General features: G+C 46.4%; 1 protein-coding gene across 1 annotated transcript in view; it reads right to left on the minus strand.

Annotated features, from left to right (window-relative positions):
- Window positions 1-26714, minus strand: part of MRPS10 (mitochondrial ribosomal protein S10) — an 82231-nt gene that overhangs the window by 8970 nt on the left and 46547 nt on the right. Inside the window, exon 4 of the mRNA XM_085612836.1 lies at window positions 8407-8546. Coding sequence (XP_085468962.1) covers window positions 8407-8546 — 140 coding nt within the window. The remainder of the gene's footprint in view (window positions 1-8406; window positions 8547-26714) is intronic.

Genomic DNA, 26714 nt, shown 5'->3' on the forward strand with positions numbered 1-26714 from the left:
TACATTTAATAATAAGGATGTTTTTACTGAAATGAACCCTTTTTCAAACATTAGAATAATGAAAGACAGAGGAAAAATCGTAATGCTCTAATCTATATCTTGCAGTTTGCACGCAGCTCTTTGATGACAGTTATTAGCTCACTGTTCCATGTTAGAATTTTAACAAAAGCACTGACCTCTTTAAACTATATGCACTTTGTGATCTGCATGGTACACGTTCTTTCCAGCAGGCATATTAACCCTCTGTGCTACCATAAAATGAGTTAAAACTTCCACTAGACTAAACTCCTTCTCTCTCCGGGAAGAACATTAATCACTGGAGTTATCTTGACATTTTTATTGTTGTATGAAAATTGCCGGAGGCCAGCAATGCAGCAGCAGGTGCTTTTTACTTCCAAACGCAGCGCCCCCTCGAAGAGTCAGCACCCGGTGTGGTGGCACTGGTCGCACCGCCCTAGAGCCGGCCCTGTTGTCGGGTAACTTATCCCATGATTCATCAGCAGGTTGGACTACAACTTTTCATGTCCAAGCTCCATGTACTACTCATGCTCTAGAAAAACCTTGGTGGTTGTTGATTGTGTATTGGATTTAAAATACAGATGTTGAATCTGGTGTCTACTGGTACTGTCTTTGTTATAGCATACGGTCTATGCCACTACACCATACCTTAGCTGCCTATGGCATAAACCAACCATAAAGCATTCAATCTCATCAGCATACCATTGATTAGTTTGACAAACCCTCTAATCCCAATCAGGTTAATCTTAAATTAGAATATTGGTGTATCAGGTAAGGATGCTGGGAACTTTGCCCAAGTTAAGTCACCCAAATACTTGACCAGGAGCTAGAAGAACCAAATAAAAGACATTGCTCACGGCAAAGCTCAGCGGTAATACATTTACAATCTAAGAATTTCTCAGTCTCTAACAGCGATAATTTTCTTGTCAGAGTTCAAAATAATCTTGCTATTGCTACTTTAAAAAAAAAAAACTGTTACAATAGTTTTCTCAAGAAACAAAGGAACAAAATTAGTTGTGCTTATAACAGGTGAACACCTAAGAACTACAGAAGCTGAAAAGAATGTTACAAATATATTTTAGTCCAGCCATTTCTGCGCTATATGATTTAACACACATTTATTTTAGAAACAGAATTAAAACTCAATACACTAATCACAGGTCGGCCCCTCCTTACACTATTGAACCAGTCTCGTCTGCCATAGTCTAAACGTTGGTTCCAATGTGTTCATGGGCAAGGCATGGTTTCTTCATATCAATATGGGGTATGAAAAAGGGTTTCTGTTGAATGTGTCTATAGCAAATTTGTTTCTGGTTAAGACTGAACATATGGTCAGCGGTATGGTCGCTCCTCTTAAACCTATGAGCACGGCTGTTTCAGTATCCTACAGGGCCCACACCCTCTTCATTTTAACATATGACCAACAAATTTTGTGTTGCAAGGAGACCACAAATCAAGTCTGCTGCTATGTTACACAGCTTGGAATCAAGAACCTTTAGCCCCCTCAAAGTCTTATCCACTAGCTGGTGCTCAAAGATTAACTCAGGTAGACTTCCATGCTCTCATTTAGATTGAGATAGAGGTATCCAGTCCTTTAAAGAAGGTTCTGAAAATCGAAAAGGCACTTCTATTAAGGTATTCCTTAAACTTGTTTCTTCAGCGATTTGTGTCAAATTGAATACAGTTACGATACATTCGGTTACACTTAAGAGAAAACACACTTATTTTACGAAACTGTTTTATCTGTTGTACCAAATGTTTTACCTACCGAACTGAAATGAATCTTTTATAGAGCTGTACAAATAATATTTCACAGTGCATCTTGGATCCAATTTCTTGTTCTGAACAGGAGACTATTTATCTCAGACATATATGAAATTTATCTTTTCTTACACTGGGAGACAAGAGCAATACCCAGTATGTTTTGCAGAAGAGACAATTACATTCTAGGTCAAAAGTCATCTACAAAAACCTTTATCTAAAACTTTTTTCATTTGTGAGGAGAATGATAACACCCATCCTAACCAGAAAGAGAGGGGGACCTATCATGAGAAGACATTGACAAATATTCATATGGCTCCCAGTTTCTGAGATACCAGATGGCTGAAGCACAAGTATAGTGTTAGAATTAATGCACAAGTTACTACTTGTGTAATGATATATCTGTAAGAGTCATTAGTTAGTGATAGATTCCTTACCTTAGAATATCCCCAGGCATTAGACTGGATCCGGAAAGTCTTTTTGTAGCAGTACCCTTGCGCGTCAGTAGGTGGCATCGTGCGGCTCCACGTCCGTCAGTGGCGTCGTATGCGCCGAGATGACGTCACGGAGACTACATGGGCGCCACCCATGCGCGCAGACGTCAGTTCTGTACACAACTTTCCGCGCCAGGAACGCAGAGCCATGCAAGAAACTGACCACTGGTGCCATGAAACTAGGGTCCTGAAAGGGGGATGACCTTAACCCTAGAACCAGTTTGCAGAACGGGGAGGATGGGTGGGGCGGTAAGGAATCTATCACTAACTAATGTCTCTTACAGATATATCGTTACACAAGTAGTAACTTGTGCATCTGAAAGAGACACGTTAGTGATACATTCCTTACCTTAGAATAGATACCCCAGCAATACCAACCCCGGTGGTGGGTCTGCAAACAGGATTACACCAGAAAGTCACAGAGAACAGAACGGCCAAAGAAGCCGTCTCTCCGGACCGGACTGTCAAGGCAGTAATGCTTGGTAAACGTGTGCAGCGAGGCCCACGTAGCTGCCTGACAAATGTCCTGCAAGGGAACGCCTTGTCCCAAGGCAGTAGTGGCTGCAGTGGCCCTGGTCGAATGGGCACGCAGCCCCACAGGAGGCACCTTCTTAGCCAAGGAGTAACATGCTTTGATGCACAGACCGACCCACCGAGAGATGGTCCCCTTTGTGCACAGCCAAACCTCTTTTGGCGCCCACGTAGCCAACAAAGAGCTGGTCATCCACCCGGAACTGCTGGGTACGCTTTAGATAGAATGCGAGCGCACGTTTCGGGTCCAGACGGTGGAGCCTCTCTTCCTCCCTCGAAGGATGCGGAGGCGGAAAGAAGGTAGGCAAAGTGATGGTTGGCCCGATGTGGAAGGGCGTGACCACCTTTGGCAAAAGAGATGGACGGGTCCTTAACACCACCTTGTCCGGATGAACAGAAAGGAAAGGAGGTTTGGAAGAAAGAGCCTGGAGCTCACTCACTCTTCTGGCAGAGGTGATAGTGACCAGAAAAGCCGTCTGAAGAGTAAGAAGACGTAAAGGACAGGTAATAGGGGGCTCGAAAGGAGCGCACATCAGATAGGTCAAAACGAGATTCAAGTCCCATTGAGGCATGATGAACAGCACAGGAGGAAACGTGTGCGTAATGCCTTTAAGGAAACGGTTAACAACTGGGGACTTAAAGAGAGAAGGCTGATCTGGAAGCCTCAAAAAGGCTGAGATGGCCGAAAGATAATCTTTCATAGTGCCCAGAGCAGAGCCCTGCTGGGCCAAAGAAAGAAGGAAGAGAAGAACTTCAGAGAGAGGGGCAGAAAGGGGATCCACAGCATTTGCTGTGCACCATGCCACAAACTTGTTCCAGGCGTATACCGTTTTAGTGGAGGGACGCCTGGCTGCCAGAATGACATCACAGACTTCAGGAGGAAGATCGAAAGCTGTCAACTGTCGCCGCTCAATCTCCACGCATGGAGGTGGAGGCTGGACAGGTTTGGGCTGAGGACCGTCCCCTGCTGCTGCGACAGAAGATCCTCCCGAAGAGGCAGACGGATCGGGGGAAATCGATCGCCATGCTGAGTAGCTCGGGATACCAGTATCTTCGTGCCCAATCCGGAGCCACAAGAATGACTTGGGCCCGGTCGCGCCGAATCTTCTTCAGCACTCTGGGCAGAAGTGGTATAGGCGGAAAGGCATACAACAGAGCGCAACTCCACTCGCGACGAAAAACGCCGAACGAGTGCCGCCTTGGAAATTCCAACGCACAGAACTGATGACATTGCGTGTTCTCTTTGGTGGCGAACAGATCTAACCAAGGCTCTCCCCACTGCTGAAAGAGACCTTGCGCCACGTCCGAGTGCAGACGCCATTCGTGATCCATCAAGCAACGGCGGCTGAGCTCGTCCGCCCTGGCGTTCAGAGAGCCTGCCAGGTGTTGAACCACCAAGGAAATGTCTTGATGTTCCAGCCACGTCCAGAGGCGCAGAGCCTCCTGACATAGGGTCTAGGACCCCACCCCGCCCTGTTTGTTGCAATACCACATGGCGGTGGTGTTGTCCGTGAACACCTGCACCACACTTCCCCGGACAGAGGGAAGCAATGCTTTCAGTGCAAGCCGGATCGTCCAAAGCTCCAAGAGGTTGATATGGAGCTGGGACTCCGCCGGAGAGCAGAGTCCTCTGATCTCTGCCTCTCCCAAGTGGCCGCCGCATCCCAGGAGGGACGCATCCGTCACTACTGTGTGCTCCGATTGGGGAAGGGAGAGGGATCTGCCCTTGACCCAATCGCGATTCGTGAGCCACCACTGCAATTGTCGTGCAGTGCCCTCTGAGATATGGACATGATCAGACAGGTTGCCCTGATGCTGCGCCCACTGGAACTTCAGGTCCCACTGCAGAGCCTGCATATGCCATCTGGCATGTTGTACTAGCAGGATGCAGGAGGCCATCAGGCCCAGGAGCCGGAGGGTCATCCTGACTGAAACCCGGGACAGAGGCTGAAAGATCGGAATCACAGCCTGAATATCCCGGACTCGCTGCTCGGGAGGATGTACCCGAAACGGCGTCGAATCCAGAACTGCTCCGATGAGAGGGACTCCGGTGCGACTTCTGTACGTTGACGGAGAACCCCAGCAAGTGCAGGAGGTCGGCCGTAGTCTGAAGGTGGTGGACAACTTCCTGGGGCGTGTCCCCCTTCAACAGCCAGTCGTCGAGGTAGGGGGAAGACTGACACCCCCGACCTGCGCAGGTGAGCTGCGACCACCGCCATCACTTTCGTGAACACCCGACGGGCACTGGTAAGGCCGAATGGGAGCACGGCAAACTGAAAATGCTCTTGGCCTACCGTGAACCGCAGGTAACGCCGGTGGGCCAGCAGGACGGGGATGTGAAAATATGCGTCCTGCAAGTCCAAACGCTACCATCCAGTCTCCAGGGTCGAGGGCAGTCAAGACCTGAGCCAGAGTCAGCATTTTGAACTTCTTCCCGGAGGAAGCCATTGACGTTCCGGAGGTCCAAGATGGGGCGCAGGCCCCCTTTGTCCTTCTTGGGGACCAGAAAGAAGTGGGACTAACAACCACTCCCTACTTCTGGCCCAGGAACGCGCTCGATAGTCCCCTTGGCCAAGAGGGCCGTAACTTCCTGGTGAAGAAGCACCAAGTGATCCCTCGACATGCAGTGGCACCGAGGTGGCATGGCTGGAGGGGTGGACTGAAAGGGAAGAGAATAACCCTTGCGGATGATCTGCCACACCCACTCATCCAATGTGATATCGCGCCAGTGGTGGAGGTGGTGACGGACCCTGCCACCCACCGGCATGGGATGCCCCACAAAGCTCGGATTAGGAAGGTTTTGAGGTAGAAGCAGCGGGGCGGAGGTGGACTTCCCCCCCACGCTGGTTCCCAGAGCCGCCACTGCAGAAGCCGCGTCCGCGGCAGCGCTGAGGCTGGTTCTGCACAGGCTTGTTAAAGGAACGTGCCTGGGCGCCCCTGCCTTGGCCACGAAAGGAGCGAAACCCAGGAGCGGCTGGACTCTTCGCGGAAAGACCTAAGGACTTGGCCGTGGCCTGCGAGTCCTTAAAGCGCTCCAGTGCGCTGTCAGCCTTATCGCCAAACAGGTGAGTGCCATCAAAGGGCATGTCCATGAGCGAGCTCTGGACATCACATGAGAACCCAGTGGATCGCCACAGTCATAGAAATCGCCCTGCCCAACGAGTCAGCAGTGTCCAGATTACACCGAATGGCGAACTTAGCCGCATCCTTACCCTCAGCAACTGCCTGGGAAAGCACGGCATGGACCTCCTCGGAGCACTGAGGTAACACCTGAGCAACCGTGTCCCGCACCGCGTGGGAATAGCGGCCCAACAAACAGGCGGTGTTCACCGACCGCAGCCCCAAGCTGACCGACGAGAACAACCGCTTACCAAACTGCTCCAGCTTCTTACATTCCTTATCCGGCGGAGCCGTGGGAAAGGCACTCTGCGACGTCGAGGCCTGGATGACCATACTCTCAGGCGTGGGATGAGTGGTCAAGAACGCGGGGTCACCAGGCGGTGACGCCTGGCGACGTTCTTATCCACAGGGGCCCCTGTGGCCGGCCGCGACCATGTGCCCAACAGGACGCCGGTGAGGGCGTCGTAAAAGAGAAGCAGAGGCTCTGACGAAGCAGAAGCCATCTGGAGCACCTCAGTAAGTAGGTTTGTTTTGAGGGCTACCGTAGGAAGATCAAGATTGAGGACCTCAGCAGCCCGACGAAGCACCATCGTGTAGGAAGCGCCCTCCTCCATCGTAGGCGGGGGAAGAGGCAAACCCCGGGTCAGAAGAGACATCGAGGTCGCCGGCGTCCTCCAGATCGTCCACCCAGTCCTGCTCGGAGTCACATTGACGGGCAAGAGGGTCCTTGGACCCTTCACAGTTATCCTCCACCTCTGTCGCAGGAGGAACCGGTCGCGGCGGCAGAGCCGGAGCGGGGACAAACAATGTCTGAAACGGCGCCGGCCGGCGCCGCCTCCCAATGCGGATACCAGGTAGGAACAAAATGATCCTGGAATCGGGGAAAAGGGGGGGACAAACGACACCCACTGTGGCGGCGGAGCCGAGGGCGGCGCTGGGGCCGGCAGCACCGGACCTCGTGGCGCCGGAGCCAACGGCAGAGGATCCTGTGGCACAGAGGCTGGATCCGCCGGCGGGCCAACAGGATCTGGACAGGGGACTGCGGGGCCCAAAGGCGCGCCGGCGGGAGCCCCAGGCCTAAGAAGGCGGTCCGTGGTGGAAACTCTCGCACCTGTTCGGAAGTCGCCGAAAGACGGTGAGTAGGCCGCGGGACTCCCAGGCTCCAAAGGAGCCGCAGGGGTAGAGCCCCTGTCCCCCTCGTCTGCATCCGAGGACTGACGTGGGGACGTCGGAGAGCGAACACGCTTCTTCGACTTCTTTTTATGTCGTCGCTTACCGGAATCCGATGGCGAAGACTTGGAGCCCGAGGAGCGACGACTGCGGCCCCGCGAGCGGTCCCGGGACCTGGAGCAGCGTTGGGACGAGTGCCGGACCTCTAGCAGCTTCCGGCGCTGCTCCCTCAAGGCCCTCGGGCCATGGCTCGACAGTCCCGGCAGGACCGGGAGTCATGGTCAGTCTCCAGACAGTAAAGGCAAACATCATGGGGGGCTGCCACCGACATGTTGCGACAGCAGGCCCCACAAGACTTAAAGCCAGGCATCTCTACATGCACCAGGAGAAAAAGGGGAGACAAAAGTCTCAAAAAGGTAGTCCAAAAGTGACTAAGGTATGTGCTCTATCCGGATCTGCGCTTGCTGTCGCGGAAAAAGAAAGAACTGACGTCAGCGCATATGGGTGGTGCCCAAGTAGACTCCGTGATGTCATCTCGGCACATGCGATGCCAGTGACGGACGCGGAGCCGCACAACGCCACCTACTGACGCACAAGGGTACTGCTACGAAAAGACTTTCCGGATCCAGTCTGACGCCTAGGGATATTCTAAGGTAAGGAATCTATCACTAACGTGTCTCTTTCAGATCTATTAGGATAAAATGTCAATACATTTTTACTCAGTTTTTATAACAAACCGACATTGATCAAAGAAATTAGACAAACAATATAATAACCACCTCCTTGCCCTCCCATTACCAGGCTGGTCCACTATCTTAATCACGTTTGCGATGTGCATTCAATAGGTCTGCACATACGAGGTAATGATAAGCAGTATTTCCAGTTGTGTTTGCAACAAAGCAATAGGCTTCAATTGTACATCTATGATTGTAGCTCTTCAGCATATTTAGCGTTTCGAACAATACAGTTCTCTAAATTCTCTAGAGTGGGTAAGAAAGTATTAAGGGCCTCTGTTTCTGAAAATCTAATTTCCTCCAATGTGTCCGTTAGGAGTAGGTGGAAACAGGAACTCAGGAGTTACAGAGAGCTGCGCATTTCTTGTCTGCCTTTTGATAACCTGTTTGATCTTATAGAAACAGATATGAATTTCTTTCCGCACATTAAGGATGTTCTATCTAACTTAAGATGGAAAGAATGTTATCAGTTAGAAACCTACTTTGAGTGCACATTTTCTGTAAGTAGTTTTAATCACTCATTTTCCATTTCTGTTAAAAGAAAGATAAATAAAACAGAAGAGTTATGATATACTTACACCTTGTCAATAGAGATGCCAAGTTCCTTGGCTGCAAGCACAGCAAAATACTCATAACTGTCCAATACAGTTTTGTCATGTCCTTTGACTAAAACGCTTATTTGCTTGTATAAAGTATCTGCATTTTCTGAAATAGAGATCTCCAGAAACAAGAACAAAATAGTTTCAAATGGTGTATGAACAAACAGCGACATATCCAATATAACACATGCTCCAGAATATATGGCAGTAACATATGTACTTTACATAGTGATAGACCTGAATGTACATTTTTCCTTGCTCTTTCTAAAAAAATATATATATTTTAGTTGTATATGCATTAGGTGAGGATTAAATTGTAATAATTGTGCGATCGATTCATTTGCCGATACAATCCAAATAAATTCAAGTCTAGAGCCACTCCATATATTATTAAGATTGTATGATTAATTCAGTGTGCCATTACATGACTTTGTATTGCTGTCTGGGGCTTTAATCACAGAACAGAGTGATTCTTCTGTGACGATTTTTCTTGGATCTTCTGTTCTGGTCAGTCAAAGGTTGGGTTACAGGCACGGTCTTGTTCAATGAACTGTGTGGGTGCATGATTTTCATATTTATGTGATTGTTTCATAGACATTATAACCACATGGTAATGGCTCTGGTCTCTGGAGAAAAGCCACAGCTTCCATTATTAAATGTGCCTAATAAAAAATAACAAGAAAGAATCATAACAGACCACACAAGGTCCCGTTGTTTTCCTGCTTTAGGTATACACTGCTACTGGACTGAACCACCATGGCAGTCCTCACTTTTATCCAAAAACCCAACTGAAAAGCCATCAGGCTTGGCAATATGCACCTATTGGCATCCTATTGATTTTACAGGCTCGCTACAGACAGCTTTAGCTGTCTTCACAGACAGCATTGTAACCAATACTCTAACATACACTGAGGGTGGACTTTGGGACTGGTCCATGCACATGATTTTCTTTCATGTGTGTCGCTGGATGGCTTGCTTCATTATTCTAGTGTAGGAGCATTTTAGTCCGATCATGTATTCATTAACTGTAGGTATCCTTCCACTGCCGATTTTCCAGGGTCCAGTTTCCGCTTTACGGGCTGGTTACAATAAACATGGGTTTTGAAACATAGGCTTTAGAAATGCGATTGGCTCATATAAAGCCAATACCAGCAGTGGCGCCATCTTGGAATTCAGTTTTTTGTGATATTTAAAAAACAGTTCTACTGTTCCAAGATGATCACCACTTTGTGTAACGTTATGTCCAGACGCAACGTGGCGGCCATCTTGGAGAGGTACAACCATAGTAAATAATATTTAAAAATGAATTCCAAAATAGCCGCCACATTGCTAGGTTGGACCGATGGCATGTCAACAGATCACAAATTCCAGATTTATTTTTAACCCTCCTAAGTCCAAGAGTTGTGTCACAATTTAAGAGGAATTTTGCCAATCTGACCCTTTCCTAGGCCCAGTTACCTGCATCAGTTTAACAGTTTTCTAAAATTATTTGTCTTTTACACACCAAGACCCAAGTCATCATCTCAGAGGCAGGAAGTGGCTGCCGGGTCATACACTGATCAGAAGAGCAAGGATTAGGAAGGCTTCACCACTCCACTCACTCCTTAATAAACAAGCACTGGAAAAGCATGTCTGTCTCACTTTATGAATAAAATTCATTTGCTTTGCCAATGCTTGAGCAACACAAGCATTGACAAAGCTAACCCTATTTGTGGCCACTCAGATTACAATGTTAGATTTCTAAACAAATGTTATTGTTCTTAATCATTGAACACAATGACAGTACAGTCACAACTATCTTTTCACAGACAGCACTTTTTCTTGCTCTATCATCTTGAAAAATTAGCCATGCCCAAACCATAATACTCTCACCCTTTGCCCCAAATTCTGCCATGCTTCTGTGGGCAGCCTCTGGCAGCAAAGATGGGCTGTTCCTGCTCAGCACAGCAGTCCACCCCAGCTCGGTCAGCGAGGGGGTATTCTTGGAACTCCATTTCGGGGCAATGTCTTGTCTGTCAATCAGCGTAGCAACCCAAATGAACGTACACTACAGTCCCGGTCCCCCCATCCACTCCAGGAGGCCCAGAAGAGCAGCTTTGAGTGAGGGTTGTATTGGTCTGTCCAGGACCAACAAGAGTTCATGCCCTATCTGTCGCCGGGCCAGCATGGGGGCAGGATCATACTAGATGGAAGAGGTCTGTGTACGAAGAGGACCAATGGAAACAGTCCACGTATGGGGTCCTGTCTGCCCATTAAAGCCGATGTGAGTCATATAAGTTAAGTGGAGATAGTTAAGCTGGACCAGTCTGAGGAGCTTGGAGAGGGCCAGTTCCCGAAAGGCCATCAGGCTCTCTCCAGTCTGCATCGTAAAGTTCATCCACCCATGCCACACACTTCCTCTTCATTTTCTTTACCTGGTTTGGGGCGTTGATGACCCTGGAGCGGTAGAGCAGCAAGACTGTGCCTCTTGTTAGCTTCCCAGTCAATAATTAACCTCGAGGAGGCTACATTCCAGAATGGTTGTTCCTGTGGGAATGTTGGATGCAAGAGCGTGTTGTCACAAGCTGATATCATCGAGCATTATGGTTTCAACATCATATCACATAAGCCGATGATACACAGCTTATTATCACAGTGTCCCAGGATAAAGCCAACACGGAGGCTTGTCAGAGTTGGCTGAGAGGGTGGACCTCAGTTGATTTAAGCTGAATGTGGGGAAAACGGAGGTCCTTATCCTCAGTAAGCAACCATCAAACTGGTCCTCTGCCTGGTGGTGAGACTCACTCGAGCCACTATCTGACACTAAGCTAAAAGTCAAGAATCTTGGCATTTGGTTTGATACAAGAAGTTCGTACGATAGTCAGATAACAAGCCTAGCGGAAAAATGCTTCGGTGTCTTAAACTTTAAAAAAAGATCCTTGGGTTCCTCCCAGAAGGCACTAGAAAGTCAGTAGTCCAGGCTCTGGTCATGTCCAAACTCGACTATTGCAATGTCTAGTATCTGGGAGTCTAACAGTCTAGACTGATGAGACTACAGAGAGAGCAGAATGCAGAAGCCAGGCTGCTGCTGAATCTCCCGAGGCGATCGCCTACAGGCCCAGCACTCGCCAAATTGCACTAGCTACCTTTGAAAAAACAGGCTGTCTTTTAAAGCCATGTGCTATTGCCATAGAATCTGGAATAATAAAGGTCCACGATATCTGTACTCTTGTTAACCTAGTACCTAGTCACCTAGCAAACATCTTAGATCTTCCGGGGCCTTTTTAGCCTGCATTCCTACGGTGAAAAGAACACGCATTGGAGGAGGCTCCTTTAGTTTTTTAGCCTCCAAGATCTGGAATTCTCTGCCTCTGTCACTTAGACAGGAAAGAACTGAATTATCCTTCTAAGAAAATTAAAAACCTGGCTGTTCAGACTGACCTTAGTTGCCAGTTCCTTTAGCATGTCTATTTGGTCTTGTATCTGGGAGTAAGTGGAGGGGACACTTTGTTAGAAGTAACCAGGCAATTTATAAATTACTTTATTAGAATTGTAGGTACCTGTGAACCTGGGCGGGGTAGAGGTGGTACTGGTCCTGTATTTCTTGAAATGATTTGATTCAATTCCCGACCACACATCCCCAAAAAGAGGAATTCCAATCCTGTCCCATTTAGCGAACCCAGTCAGCGCCACTGAGTGGTGCACCCATGTCTCCTGCCAAAGAGAGTCATGCCCATGGGTGTGCAGTCACATCTCGTGAATCGGAGCACCACCCTCCAACTGAGAAAAACTGCTCGGGTTACCTCTGGAAGGTACCGAGGAACCAGGGAGCCTGTATAGGAGCACCATAAGTCGATTGAGTCCCAGAAGGGCCAGCTCTGTGCGGTAGGCAGAGTCGTCCCATTCCCCATTGAGCAAATCATTAAACACAGTTACTTGGGAGGTGGTGTAATAGCATTGTAAATTGGCTGCCCCAAGCCCTCTGTCACAAGGGGACTGCTGATAATGAACAAATGCAATTTGGTTGGTGGCCTCCAGCCCAAAGGAAGAGACAGATGATAGAGTTAAGGGTCTTGAACCATTCACGAGGAAGCAGGAAAGGAAAGTTCTGTAATACATAAAAGAAGAGGGGTAGCACCATCATCTTAAAAAGGGCTACATTCCCACGGACATGGAGGGAGAGATGCACTGAAGATCTTTTTCATCCTAGTCATTACGTTTGTCAAGTTAAGGCTCCATGCAATCTCTGAGGGCAGACAGATGTGTATTCCCAAATACTGGTCTGCTAGGTGACGTATGGGGCTAGAGGACTGCCAAGCGCAAATATCAGACCCCCCTCCCCGACCGACACCAGCATAGACTTTGCCTTGTTGACACAAAGGGCTGAGGCCTCCCGATAGATATCTAGCAGCTCCAGACAACGCAAACCCGAGGACTGCGGGTTGGCTAGGAAGAGCAAGATATCATCTGTGTATAACGCAATTCTTCCTCAGGTCCATCCACCCCCCCATGACCACCCCTGCACCCGAACGTCACACCGCACAATTCTGGCTAGAGATTTAATTGCCATGGGGAAGAGGGGGCAGGCCTGCCGGTTATCTCTGCCGATAGGAAAAGTAGAGGAAAGCGTACCATTTATCAGAACTTGTGCCAGTGTGTGGGAGTACAAAAGCTTAATTAGCTTAGAGAAGAAAGTCCGCAACCCCGCACACTCTATGACGTTGTTGCAATGCTAACCATTACAACGGAAGTCGTTTCTACAACTTGCTGCAGGGGGCGTTCTAAACTATGGAATAGTATAATTTACTATTCCAACACCTCCCCTACTGTTGCGCACGCTGGAGTTGGAATAGTAAATTATACTATTCCTAAGTCCAGCGCGCCCCCTACAGCAAGTCGTAGAAATTACTTGCAATGTAAAGGAATGCGTTGTAACAACGCGGTCATTATAACTACTGCGTTGTAATCACATGCGTTGAGCCGCATCTTAGAAAGGACCAGTTCACCGTGTCGAAGGCCTTCTCAAAATCTATAAGAAGTTAGGCCGAAAGGTGGTGAAGGCAGTGCGATTGGGGGAAGAGCCACCTGGACTCTGAATGCAGTGTTGGGTGCTGCAGGCTGGCATAAAGCAAACACAACAAGATAATGGATGGAGCACTGAAACTTATCAACCACTCGCCCCCAGTCACAGATCTGGGTTTAATCCATTGTTCTTTTGATCACTATGCCACCCCAGTTTGGACCCAGCCATATCCAAATCAGTCTTGACCCCCTTGGCCACCTGGTGTATATTCACTCTTCCTTTGAGAAACACTCACATCTGTTTGTCTAACAATTAATCCTCGTCTAAGGAATTTGGTTCCGCTGAACTGTAGTTGTTTATACATACTGGCTGCTCTGGAACCTTCTTTTCCCTACTCAAGAGTAGTATTGATGTAATTATACAGGTTGTTTAAAAGATTCATTCTACACAGAAAGATCTGTGAACAAAAAACATTTCTAAGAGTTAGTTACATGTGAACAATTGCCTAGGTTGACTTGATTCCTCTGGACCTACGGGGTGCTCTTGTTAAATATAATGGGCATCCCTTAACGTCAGTGACCTGGGGGACCACTCTGGAGGTAATCGTAGTCCCCATCGTTCAATACAAAGCGGCATCTTGGCCTTTGGATTGCCAAATATAGTCAGTAAAGCATCATTATCAGTTACTAGATTAAAAGGTTTTCTGTACAGAAATACATGGAAATGTTCACAAGCCCATACCACGGCTAAACTTTCTTTTTTAGGTTGTGACTAAGCACATTCTGTTTGGGACAAACTCCTACCTGCATATGCCACAATATGTCTTCGAGCATTTGGGTGTCTGCTGTGCAAGGATAGAGCCTAACCCGACTGGGCTGGCATCAACAACAAACTCTGTATGAAGCTGCGGATTGAAGTAGGACATTTCAGCAGCATTCTCAAAGGCTTGTTTGATTTTCTTAAAACTTTTCTCACATTCATGTGACCATTGAAAAGAAACATTCTTTTTTGTCAAGTCCCTTGATGGAGCACTTACAGTGGAAAAGTTTTGCATACATTTGGAAGTGACTGACCATAATAAGAAATTATCGCTGGACTTGAGGTCAGGATCGCTTAAGAACTTGCTATGGGTCGGCAGTCCACCTGGCTACAGGCTGGAGGAGTCAGGTGCAGAGTGGGCAGGACTTGCAGATCCGTAAGGCACCGGAGTCCTTTGTGTAGGTTTCTTTGTGGACAGAGCCGCTGTCCTAAGGAGTCTCTGGTCTTTTTAGAAGGGCAGACAGTCTCTTGGGTTCTGGAAGTCACTGGCTGCAGAACAGGCGTCGTCTTCTCAGGATCTTTGAAGCTGTAGACAGGCCAGTAAGGCTGGGGAGGAAGACAGTAGTCGTCTCCAGACTTCGCTGCACAGCATCTTCTTCATCCTTTTTCGGAGGTTGGCAGGAACTAGTTTGCAGTTCTTGGGGGGGTGAGTCACCTAAATACAAAATTTAGGGACGTTTTAGGGGAGAAGCAGGTAGGGCTAATGGGCACCTTACCTGGAGTAACTACACCCTTAATTATGCACCCTGCTGTGTTAGGGGGCATAGACCTAGCCCTGACTGGAGGGGACGTCCCATCTTAAAGATGGCGGGGAATGAAATATGTGTTTCACCTCGCCTCCCCCATCTTAGGGGTGGAGTTGGCAGGGCACATCTCCTATTCTCCTAAGTTTTCTCACCCAAAGTAGGGGTGTAAACTGGGGGCTGCCATCTGCTGCTAGCAGCAGAGGCTGGGGGTCACATTACAAGGGCGGCCGGCCTTTGAATCTTCGCTCTCGAGCACTGTGCCCTTCCTGGAGGAGGTGTGACACCTCCGCCCAGGATGTGCATTGTTTCTGGTCCCAGAGAACAAAGGCTCTTGACCCAGAGGTCCAGAAACATGTCTGGTGGTGGCAGGCTGCCTACAGCCAGTCTATGACCACACCGGTGTTGGTAGGTTTTCAGGGGGCTTCTCTGAGGTGCCCTCGGAGTACATGGTACAATAAATCCCACACTGGCATCAGAGTGGGTTTTTTGAAAGAAGTAGTGGTACCAAACACTCCGGGTTCAGAGAAGCCACAATGGTGCTGGGGAATTTGAGTTGTCAGGTTTCCAGCCCATGTACTCTCTATAGCTTCCCTAGCACTTACAATATCCAAGAACGGCCGTAAATATTGTAGTGGCATATCTACTCATGCAGATATGCCCACACCTGTGGTATAGTGCACCCTGCCTTAGGGCTGGAAGGCCTGCTAGAGACGTGACTTACCTATACTTTAGGCAGTGCTAGCTGGCATGGCACACAGCCAGTGTGACATGTCGACTTTGTCATTTTTGGCTGCACGGTCATTGCTAACTCACAAGACACTACATCCACATCATCCTCCACTGAGGAGACACAGCCCTCCGTTCCTGCAGGAGGGGGTTGTCAACCCCAACTTTGCTTCGCTTGGTCTACACTTCATCCTTGGAGTCCAGGATGGCCTGAACAAATCATAGCAAGGTCGAAGGGCTCAAGGTTCTGCTGCGACACCGGAAGGCTGCCAGTGCCCCCGCGCCCCCCAGGAGTGATCATGGATCGATCAATCGTGGACTGTGCTGGTGAGGTGTCCTGTCCCTTCCCATGTTTCCGCACGGCATCGGCCCCAAAGGCAGATATTCTGTGGCCGCTTATCCCTGAAGGGCAGCATGAGCAGTCAGGGCTGAGGCCTTCAGGACCATAGCGGCATGTCGGTTCCAAGGACACGCCACCTCCCCCCAAGCGGCGACAGCCGATGACAGTCATCGGATCCACTAGGTGGTTGGATGATGAAATATGTCCCTTCCGGTGGGGTCAACTACCAAGGGACTCCCAGTTCACAAATGGGACATCTGAGACATCCAGCCTCACGGCCACCAGCGTAGTCTCTGGACTGCGTAAGCAGGCTGATCCTTCCCTGGATGGGGGTGCCTCATCACACACCACAATCACGCTGGTCGCTGCCGGGTAAACGTTTGTCCCCACCCCAACTTCCATTGGGCGCCCTTGTGGTTCACTGGGAGAGAGTATGCCTCTTGCCGAGCAGAATCATCCAGTTGGAGGCCTCCGACGCAGGCAGATTTAATCACCCAGCGGCCCGTGGGGAGTGCTCAGATAGCAGCCCATTGACGTCTTCAGGACGGTCTGTGTACGCTGCCTGAAGTACCCGCTCTGCTCCTCCTCGATCTGCATCGGAACTTTCCCCTGCACTTTCAGGCAATGATACCGAGGTTTCCAGCAGCTCCGGCCCCAGCACAGCTACTTCTCCCAAGCCCACAATCTGTCAGCCGCTATTTTAGGCGAGGCTCCGCCGTTCAGGCAACTCCTTGGTCCGCCGTAAAGCACAGTGTAGCATCTCCACTGGCATTGAGCAGCCCGAGATAGCATGGACGCCAGGGTTGTGGTTGGGGGGAGGTTAAAGTTAGCATGGAGGTGGCTGATGGCAACAGGTGGACGAGGAGGTCTGGAGCGGTTTATTATGGTTGCCACTGCCAGTATTGGTTTACAGAGGCAACTGGCACAGACCATACAAAACAGTGAATTCTGGGTGGGCAGCCGATTGGCTTTGCCAATGGCTGAGCTGCATGTAGACCTGGATTGGAAACCAAAACCAGCCCTCGCAAAAATTATCAAACGAGACCTACACTGCAGAATGACTCAAGTAGAATGGGGCCAAAAGGGTCTGGTTGGGTGCCGGCTGAGTATTCCGCTCTGACAGCAGCCCCGCACCCTGCAACCTACCAGTAAAATGTTAGAGTGGCAGAGTGGCCAGTCCGGCCCCAGCCGCATGGGCTTTGCCAAAGCAAATACATGCATTGATAAAGCAAGATCAATTGGCTTTCCCACTTTTTGCTAATGCATGTTTATCATAGACAACTTCTTCCAAACTGCGAGGGATATAAAAATACTTGCATTTCATTAACATATCACATGTCTATTTCAATTTAAGTTCATGGGTATACACTCTTGATCATTGCTCTATCATCTATCCGGAAAAGAAGGTTTCCGTTTAGTCTATAAAAAGGCAGTTTATTACATGTACCCTTCTTAAAGATTGGCAGAGGAGCACTATCTACGACAACTGTCTGGAATACATAATTGCTGGAAAAATATATTTTACCCCCACTCATCATCATTCTTGAAAATCCTACTATAGATTCTGACTGGTGACGGAGCTTCTCTACAGGTATAGCAACAGTGCCTTTTTAATATTTATAGAGTCCTTATTTTTTAATCTTATGTGTGACTGGACCTCTCAAGTTGTGCCAAAATAAATCATTGTTGTAATTCGTATATTGGCGGCAAGCCACTTTCGGCTGTTTGTGTTTACTGTGCAAGAATTGTACTAATTGGTGCCTTTTATAATTCTGTACAAGTTCACCTTAACTCTTTCCAGTGCCTCTGGAGCAGTCCTGTTTCCATTGCGACGTGTGCCAATTGTGCGGACGGACCTGTTTTGGGCTCCATTCATATTGAAGGAGGACCGTCTAGACTGCTTCTGCCATTTCTATCAGTCAGTTAGCGGTTTAGCCTGCTTCATTCTCTTCCCCCCACCTGACAGCGGGTGGCTAATTAGGGCTGGGACGGGTGTGTACGTGAAGCCGGCGTACAAAAGGCAAGCCCGTCTGCATCTGTCCGTTCCTGACTGCCGCCAGGACCCCTGCATCTTTTCCCCTGGATCTGCCTCCTTCACAGACATCATGCCTCACCTTTCCTACTCGAGCATAGAGTTAAAAAATATCAGGGTACTAACTAATGCCACGCGCACTCAGAATTTAGGCGGTATACATGCCTCATCTTTAGAGCAAGAAGGTCCCTACTCTTGTAAAAACGGCCATTTCAGTTATTCCCCGCCTCTCCATCAAGCAAAATCAAAAGTACCAGCAACTAACGACATAGATCAATTATTTGGATTTCAGTGCTTATATTGTAATGCTCGTTTAAGCATACCTTGGAGTTATGGGACTTGCTGGACATAGAAAAGCCAGACGTATGTTTCTATATTGAAACTTGGCTGCACTTCGCAGTCCTCCCCAATATCTTGCTTGCTTTCCACTTGGATTATAAATTATTCAGGTTGGACAGAGAGAATAATTTGGGGATGGGTGTCGCAATTGCCTTTCACAATCTGATAAAAATAACCTTTTGGAGTTGCTTTTCAGAGAGTGTGCAGAAATCTGCATTTTTAAAACTGGAAACACCTGGGAATGGAACATGGAGAGGGGCACTTATATAGAGGTCCCTGGGATAAAAAGAGATTTTAGCAATAAATTGTTGAAATGTCTATCCCCCCACATCCTTGCTGTGGACAATTTATTTTACTGGTGGGGGATTTTAACCACCATGCTGAACGTATTACAGAGCCTGACACTACCCACCTACTAATGGATCCAGAATCCTTAGACTTGCACCAAAAAGTAGTGGAACCTACCCATATAGCAGGACACACTTTAGATCTACTGTTCAATAACATACAAAATCTTTTGGTTGGCGCTCCTGCCCAGTTGTCTGGTTGGATCACTATGCCAATAAATTCCACTTTCAAGTGGGAGTGTCTCCTTACATCAAGACTACAGCTCCTAAGTTAATCAGGCTTTGGAAGAAAGTTGCCCTGGTCTCTTTCACCTCACACTTTTTTCCACCTCCCCTAACGGACCACACCAATTTGGAAATGGCCTTAGCAGCCTTAAAGAGTGCCATCACCCAGACATTAGATAAGGTGGCTCCTGGTAAAATGAGTAACCCTAAGATTAAGATCACGTTGGCACCTTGGTTCATAGATCTGTTGAAGATTAAAAAGACTTGGGCCTCATTACAATGCCAGTCGCAAAGGCTCGGAACGGCATCCAAGTTTGCCTATCCTGTGTCGGAACCCTTGTTTCCGAACGACTCGGAAACATTTCAGACAGACCGATTACGATGGAAGGTAAACGTTCGGTCTTTCTGACTTGATCCGCTCGGCATACGGAGACTTCGAGACGGTCGGAGCAGACTCGTACAGCTCTATGGACTGAGTTTCCGACTAAGCGATAACGATGTCGGATTCAGACAGCCTTTCCGAATTGTTTTGTCCGTCACAGAACGGCGGTCAGAAACTGAGTCTGGGGGCCCATAGCAGGGCCCCCTTCACCCAGAGGCCTCTGGTTGGGGCCCCTAGGGGTACCCATGGGACCCCTCTTTCCAACCATGCACAGTGTGGAAGGCACCATGGGGTGCTTGTCAAAGGGTGCAAGGTTTTCCGCAACCACCCCTTTTTTCAATGGGAGCCTGTGTTATCGGTCGGAATGCAGGCTCCCATTGAAGTCAATGGGAATCTGACCGAACGGTGTTCGGAAACATCGTAATCGGTCATTCGGACTCCCAGAATCCGAGTCGGTCGGAAACGATTCTGACAAGTAGTCGGCCGGAATGCTTTCCGATCGACATTGTAATGAGGCTCTACATGTGCCACAGATCTGCATTAAGTCCCACTCTTTTCAAAACCCATGTGGTCCCACTGGCACAAGTGATAAAATCCTATGGTTTCGAGGTCATCTCTTATGCAGATGACACTCAGCTTGTTATTACAATGGGACCAAATCCGGAGTCTACTAAAGTAAGATTCCGAGACTGCATGAATAACATTGCCATGTGGATGCAGCATAACTGTTTGCAACTTAATGCTAGCAAAACAGATTGTACTGTTTAGTAAGGCTCACTCAGTATGATCTGAGGATTTGTGGTTCACAGCTTAGGCGTGGTCCCATCTCCGAAGGTAGTGGTGAGAAACTTGGGAGTCATGGTGGAAGAGAACTTTTCCATGAAGGAACATGTCAACGCCATTACAGGTTCACGTTTTGGAATTATGTGCCCACTCTGTGGGAGGCTCCATTGAATCTGGAAAGGGACTTGAGGCCCCAAAAGTCTAGTTGCAGTCATGGACTGCATCCACCTTCTTGAGGGCTTCAGGACCCCCTTTAGAGGGAAAAATGTAGGGTGTGCCAAACAAAAGTGCAGGTTCTCTCATACGATCCTCTCTTGCACTTCAAGTCCCACTGGTGGGATCCATGGGTCTGCTTGTGCCCTCTCCTAAAGGCCAAATTAGCTAAGCCAATTCCTGGGTGGCACACAATTATTGCTTCACCTGAGGGCCTTTTTGCCCATGCAGCTGCATTCATTATAAGTCTAAGGTATATGGGGAGGGAGTTTCCTCACTTGCATGGGGTGAGAGTGTCTATACCCCTCTGCAAATGAAAACACTAGCATACATTGTGTGGGTACAATATGGACACCTGCACAACAGTTTTACAAAAGGGGCAACACATACATCTTCAACTTCTCCTGTAATATAAAAGTGCATTTGCAGAGCTGCAAAAACCCTGCCGGGCCATTGTAACAATCACGGAGGGAGCCAGATAATTTAAGACGTGCAACTATGTAAATGGTGTCTGGACTACTGCAAGCACACTGCACATATTTGTGTGACGCAAAACAGGACCATCTACCCATTTTGCTAATACAGCGAATGTCCTTATATTGCGAGTACTGCTATCAATGGGGGAAACACTTGTCCTTTAGTCTTAATTTTGAAGTAAACGGATGGATCAGAAAAGCTACAATACTGTATAGACACAAAAAAAATTAATAAACAGCCGCTCACAGCAGTATTTAAAATTATGAATTCTGTTAAATAAATGGATTGGAAATATATATTCGGAATGAAGGAAAAAGGGTCGCACTCCCGGATTAGGTGTTTAATATTCCTTTATTTTCATTCTGTCAGGTATTCAAAAGCCACACCAATGGTTTTGTTCTCCCCTGAGAACTTGTTCATGGTTTACATGACGACAGTCACAAGGGCCGATAAAAAACGTTTTAAACATCACATGATACTTTTTCCTGCCTTTTTTTCATGTTCCCTGCAGTCTTGCATTATGGGAGTTGTAGTAAAAGGATTAATTTTATAAAAAAGGGTTTTTGTTAAGAAAGAAGATTTATGATAATAATAAGCGTGAATATATAGTGAGGAGCTACAAATATGGGGAAACCATTTAATAGGATTACACTGTGTTTAGAGAAAATACTGCTAAGGTATCGTTCTTAATAGCCATGATTGTAAGTTTGGGGAATTCCTTAATTGCCATTAGGACCAAGGTGTGTTCTATATGTTTTTGAAGGGGTCATTTATGTGGTACTTATACAAGTGATTATGGCGCTTTGATTTTTTTGATTTCTGGGATTCTCATACCCTCAATCTTGCCCTCTAGTGGGCATTACCCATAGTCACATTATCTGTCTTTTAATGTAGACACTTCATGTTACCATTCTTTAATGCTTCCCCTATTTGTCTCAGTATTACTAATCCACCTTACGATAAGTGAAAATATTTTAGAATTAAAGTGATAAGTGAATAAATAAGAAAATTATGCGCAAACAACATTTCATAAGTGTGGCAATTCAATCTTTCAGTTCAACTGCATTTCAATGTTGGTTACAGGTGCACATATAACTCTTCACTTTGGTTCAGACCAAACGGAGTGTATGTTCGAAAGTTCAGGATCTGACGTGATTCCCTTTCACGTAGTTTTTTCTCTGTTTCCACCCCAGTTACTTGTTGTTATTATTTCTAGTGCGTAAAACTTTAACAGTTTCCAATTTTCATCGTGGTTGGTCTCCATATGTTTTGCCACGGCATTTCCTCGGTCTCTGTTTACTGTGGCTCGGACGTGTTCTAAGATTCTCTTTTTTAACTCACATATAGTGCTCCCTATGTATTTCAGGCAGCAGGGACACTATGACGTAGACCACGTATTGACTTCTACAAGTTATTAGGTCCTTGATTTTCCACAGCTTATTGTTTGCCATTCTGGCTTCCGCTGTCGCTTTTGCTATTTGACAGACCTTGCAGCCATGGCATTTCACGAAACCCTTGGTTTTTAGCCACTGATTTCACTTGGTGTTCTTTGTTTGGAAGTGGCTATGAATTAGTTTGTCCTTTAGGTTTTTTGCCCTTCGGTATGTTACCATAGGGTGATTTCCTATTATGTTTTCCTACTGTAAGGTCCAGTTGAAGTAACTTCCAATTCTTTTTTAGGATTGCAGTGATTTTCTTTGCTTCACTGAAATAGTCAAGCATCAGTCTTATGGGTTCTTCTTTTGGTTCTACAGTGGGTTTGATTTGATTTGTAGTGTTTCATTTCTTGTTTTTTGTTTAGCTCTTTGCCAACATCTCTTTATATTGCCCTCTTTGTTTGAATCTTGCGGCTGTCATTGATTTGTGTTTTTCCCATTCAGTTTCCTCAGAGCAGATGCGTCGAATTCGCAAGAATTCTCCATAGGATATGTTTTGGATTACAGATTGTTTGTGAAAACCTTCTGCGTGCAATGTGGCATTTGTTGATGTTTTCTTACGATGCAATGTTGTTTGTATTTGGTCATTAACTATGTATATTTCTGTGTCCAAGAAGGTTACTCTTTCCTTGCGGATGGCGTACGTACATTTTAAATTTGCTTTTGTCGAGTTAAGGATTTCAAAATACTCTTGGAACTCTTTCTCCGACCCGTCCCAAATGATTAGCAGGTCGTCGATAAATCGTAACCATAGTACAGTCTTGTTTACATAAACATCATTGTTTGGGTGCCAAGCTATATGTTGTTCCCACCATCCCATTACAATGCAGGCATAGCTTGGGCTGAAGGAGAACCCCCTTGCACATCCTTTTACCTGTTTGTATATTTCGTCTCCAAACAGAAAGATATTCTGGGTTAGGCATATGTTGATCATCTCCAAGAGCATTTGATTGAGATGATTATATTGGTTGTTTCTTTCTTTTAGGAAGAAACCACAGGCCTGCATTCCTATATCATTGTCAATGTTAGTATATAATGATACTACGTCCATAGTTATTAATGTGTAAGATTTCTGCCATGGTATGCCTTGTAGTTGCCGTAACAGATCACTTGTGTCTTTTTTATACGAGCTGAGACTCAACAAGAATGGTATTAGAAAGAAATCTATGTAGTTTGCTACAGGTTCAAGTAGCGATCCTTTCGCCGATACTATCGGCCGACCGGGTGGTTTTTGGGGGTCTTTATGTAGCTTCGGGAGAAAGTAAATGGTGGATGTTACGGGATACTCAGTTGTCAAGTATCTTCAGTCGTCTTCATCGATTAGTCCTTGTATTAACCATTCCGTTAGTTTCCGATCTAATAGGTTCTTAAATGTCACTGTGGGATTGCTGTCCAACTTCCGATAATATTCCTGATCTTTTAATTGTCGATGGGCCTCTATTTCGTAATCTTTTTTATTCCAGATGATAATGTTGCCGCCTTCGTCTGCCATTTTTATGACAATCTCTTGATCTTGTATTAGATCCGCCAGGGCTGTTCTTTCTTGATTGGTTCATTTGTCCTGATACTTAGTTCTCAAAAGTTTATAAAGATCTTGAATTACGGCTTCCTGGAAAATATTGGTCCGTGGTCCCAATAGCAATTAAGAAATTCCCCAAACTTACAATCATGGCTATTAAGAAAGATACCTTAGCAATATTGTCTCTAAACATAGTGTAACCATATTAAATGGTTTCCCCATATGTTTAGCTCCTCACTATATATTCACGCTTATTATCACAAATTTTCTTTAACAAAAACACTTTTTTATAAAATGAATCCTTTTACTACAACTCCCATAATGCAAGACGGCAGGTAACATGAAAAAAAGGCAGGAAAAAGTATCATGTGATGTTTAAAACGTTTTTTATTGGCCCTTGTGACCGTCGTCATGTAAACGGTGAACTAGTTCTCAGGGGAGAGCGAAACGCGTTGGTGTGGCTTTTGAATACCTGACAGAATGAAAATAAAGGAATATTAAACACCTAATCCGGGATTGTGACCCTATTTCCTTCATTCTGAAGGATTTGGAGAATGTAAAGTGGCGTGGTTCAGCCAGAGGGGCACGCACCGAAGGAGAAGCGCCTTAAGGGTTCAACGACCGTGAACCATTCAAAGAATGTATTTTATGATGTAAACCTGTGTTTTAATTAGGGTACAACTGTGATCTATTTTAATCCATATTTTCTTGTTCTCTTTTTTCCTTTTCACAGGAGGAAAGGAAGGGGCCCAATGTATCATCACAGACATCTCACGGGCCGCCTACCCTTTTCTTCACCACTACAGGGAACGCACCCTTGGAAAAATAGATAAGAACCTCTCACTAATTGTCACTTTTTTCACTTTTGTTATTCACTGTTACATGCGGTACTTATGTATTTCATTTGGATTAAGTTTTATGCCACTGGACGCGTATATATATTAACATATATCTTATGCACTTCTAATTGTGTTGGCCTGAGATCTTAGTACAAGAATATATACGACAGGAACTAGGTTGTGGCACGCCTGTACAACACGCATACACAGTGTTGTTTTAACATAGCCTTTGGGATTAACCTTACACATGGCATCCCTCAACTATAGTACCTATTGCCACTCGGCGCGAGTATTGGTGGACATCAGCTGGTAATTCTAGCAGTAAACATTGTAGAAGTTTAACCACTTTTAGGCATAGCCTACCTGGTTTTGGTATACGTATAAGGGTTGATAGACTAGGTGTATTGTTTGACACCTTGGTTTATGATGAGTAACACAGGAATTAGAAAGGAGTATAATTTCCTTTTTCTACTTTTCTTTTCTATTCTTTACAAAGATTACCTTGATTACATTGATGCGTGCCAAATATCGTTATGTAATAGACAAATGTGAAGTTAACGTTGTCATTTTGTATATATGAACATGTTCCAATATGGCCGCCATAGAGGTGCAATCCATGGGTGACTCAGAATGTAAGTCCCCCCTTTCTATGCTTAGTACCTCCAGCATGTATGTATAGCACCGTGTCACAAACGCTCAGTGTGTGATCAAGAAAGTGTAACTTTCGAAACGAGTAACATTCTGAGGAATAAACCACTGCTTTTCAACTGAGAGCGTGCTTTTATTTGTGGCTCTACGTGAATATAATAAATTATATATATATATATATATATATATATATCCATATCCAATACTAAAGCATAAAGTTTTAGCATTTTTACCATCACACGAAAAACAACGTGACACAGGTCCTCATCACCAGCCGACTGGACTACGGCAACACCCTCTAAGCGGGAATCGTGGCACACCTCCTACAGAGACTTCAGATCACACAGAACACTGCAGCCAGACTCATCCTTGGCCTTCCCCGACGAACCCACATCACATCCTACCTCAGGCAACTCCACTGGCTTCCCGTACAGAAGAAATGCAAAGCCAAGCTGCGGACTCACGCACACAAGGCTCTACACAACCAAGGACCCGCATAAATTAACCACCGCCTGAACTTCCACCAACCGTCGAGAAGACTACGCTCCGCCTCCCTTTCACTTACCCATTCTCCCCGCATCTACCGAAGCAGAAGTGGAACACACACTTTCTCCGCACCAAAAGCCTTGAACAACCTCCCCACGCACCACCAGATCATCAACTCACTTCTGGAATTCCGAATGTCCCTCAAGACCCGACTGTTCGAATAAGCCTCCAAGACCTGCAAGTGCCTGGATACCCTATCGGGTGATTAGCCGCGTTTTATAAATCCTGATTGATCGATTTATAATATAAACCTATCCATGCAAAAACAGAATAAAACGCATAATATTTTCCTTTATAATTTTGTTTCTTTTTGGTCAGTTTCTCTTACCTATGATTTCATGAATTAGTCATCTGTAACGTGTGGAACCAGGAAATATGTTGGCATAAAATGTGCCTTATATTATGGTGCCAATGTCATTCAAGTAGTCCATTGTCTGTTTCAACTGCATTATGTGACCCTTCTCATTTTTTTTTTTTTTAACTTGCAGATTTAAATTTAAGTTAATGAAAAATAGGGATGTTTATAATTGGTCTTAAAACACTTGTGACAAGTCAACAAAGGCACTGCATGACAAGTCACAGTGTTAGGTAGTGTCTGAATTTTAAAACCAGACATTTCATTGTTACATCTAGAAGACACCTCGCGTTTGCTTCAAAAGGGTGTGATTACCTTGTACAGCGCGATAGTCCTTCTCTGGGTCAAAATCTCTATTCAGGAAGAAAGAGTTTCTGGAACACCTGGGCCAGTATTACCACAAGGGTCTGTAACTGTGTGCGCCAGGCGCATACTTGGTCAGTGTGCCCTATCGCAAGGAATGTGCTACCCTCAGTGCAGCTGCAAACTTGCCACTGGGTAGGGGTACCACAT

Source organism: Triturus cristatus, chromosome 6, assembly GCF_964204655.1.
Source record: "Triturus cristatus chromosome 6, aTriCri1.1, whole genome shotgun sequence".
In the NCBI taxonomy this organism is placed as follows: domain Eukaryota; kingdom Metazoa; phylum Chordata; class Amphibia; order Caudata; family Salamandridae; genus Triturus; species Triturus cristatus.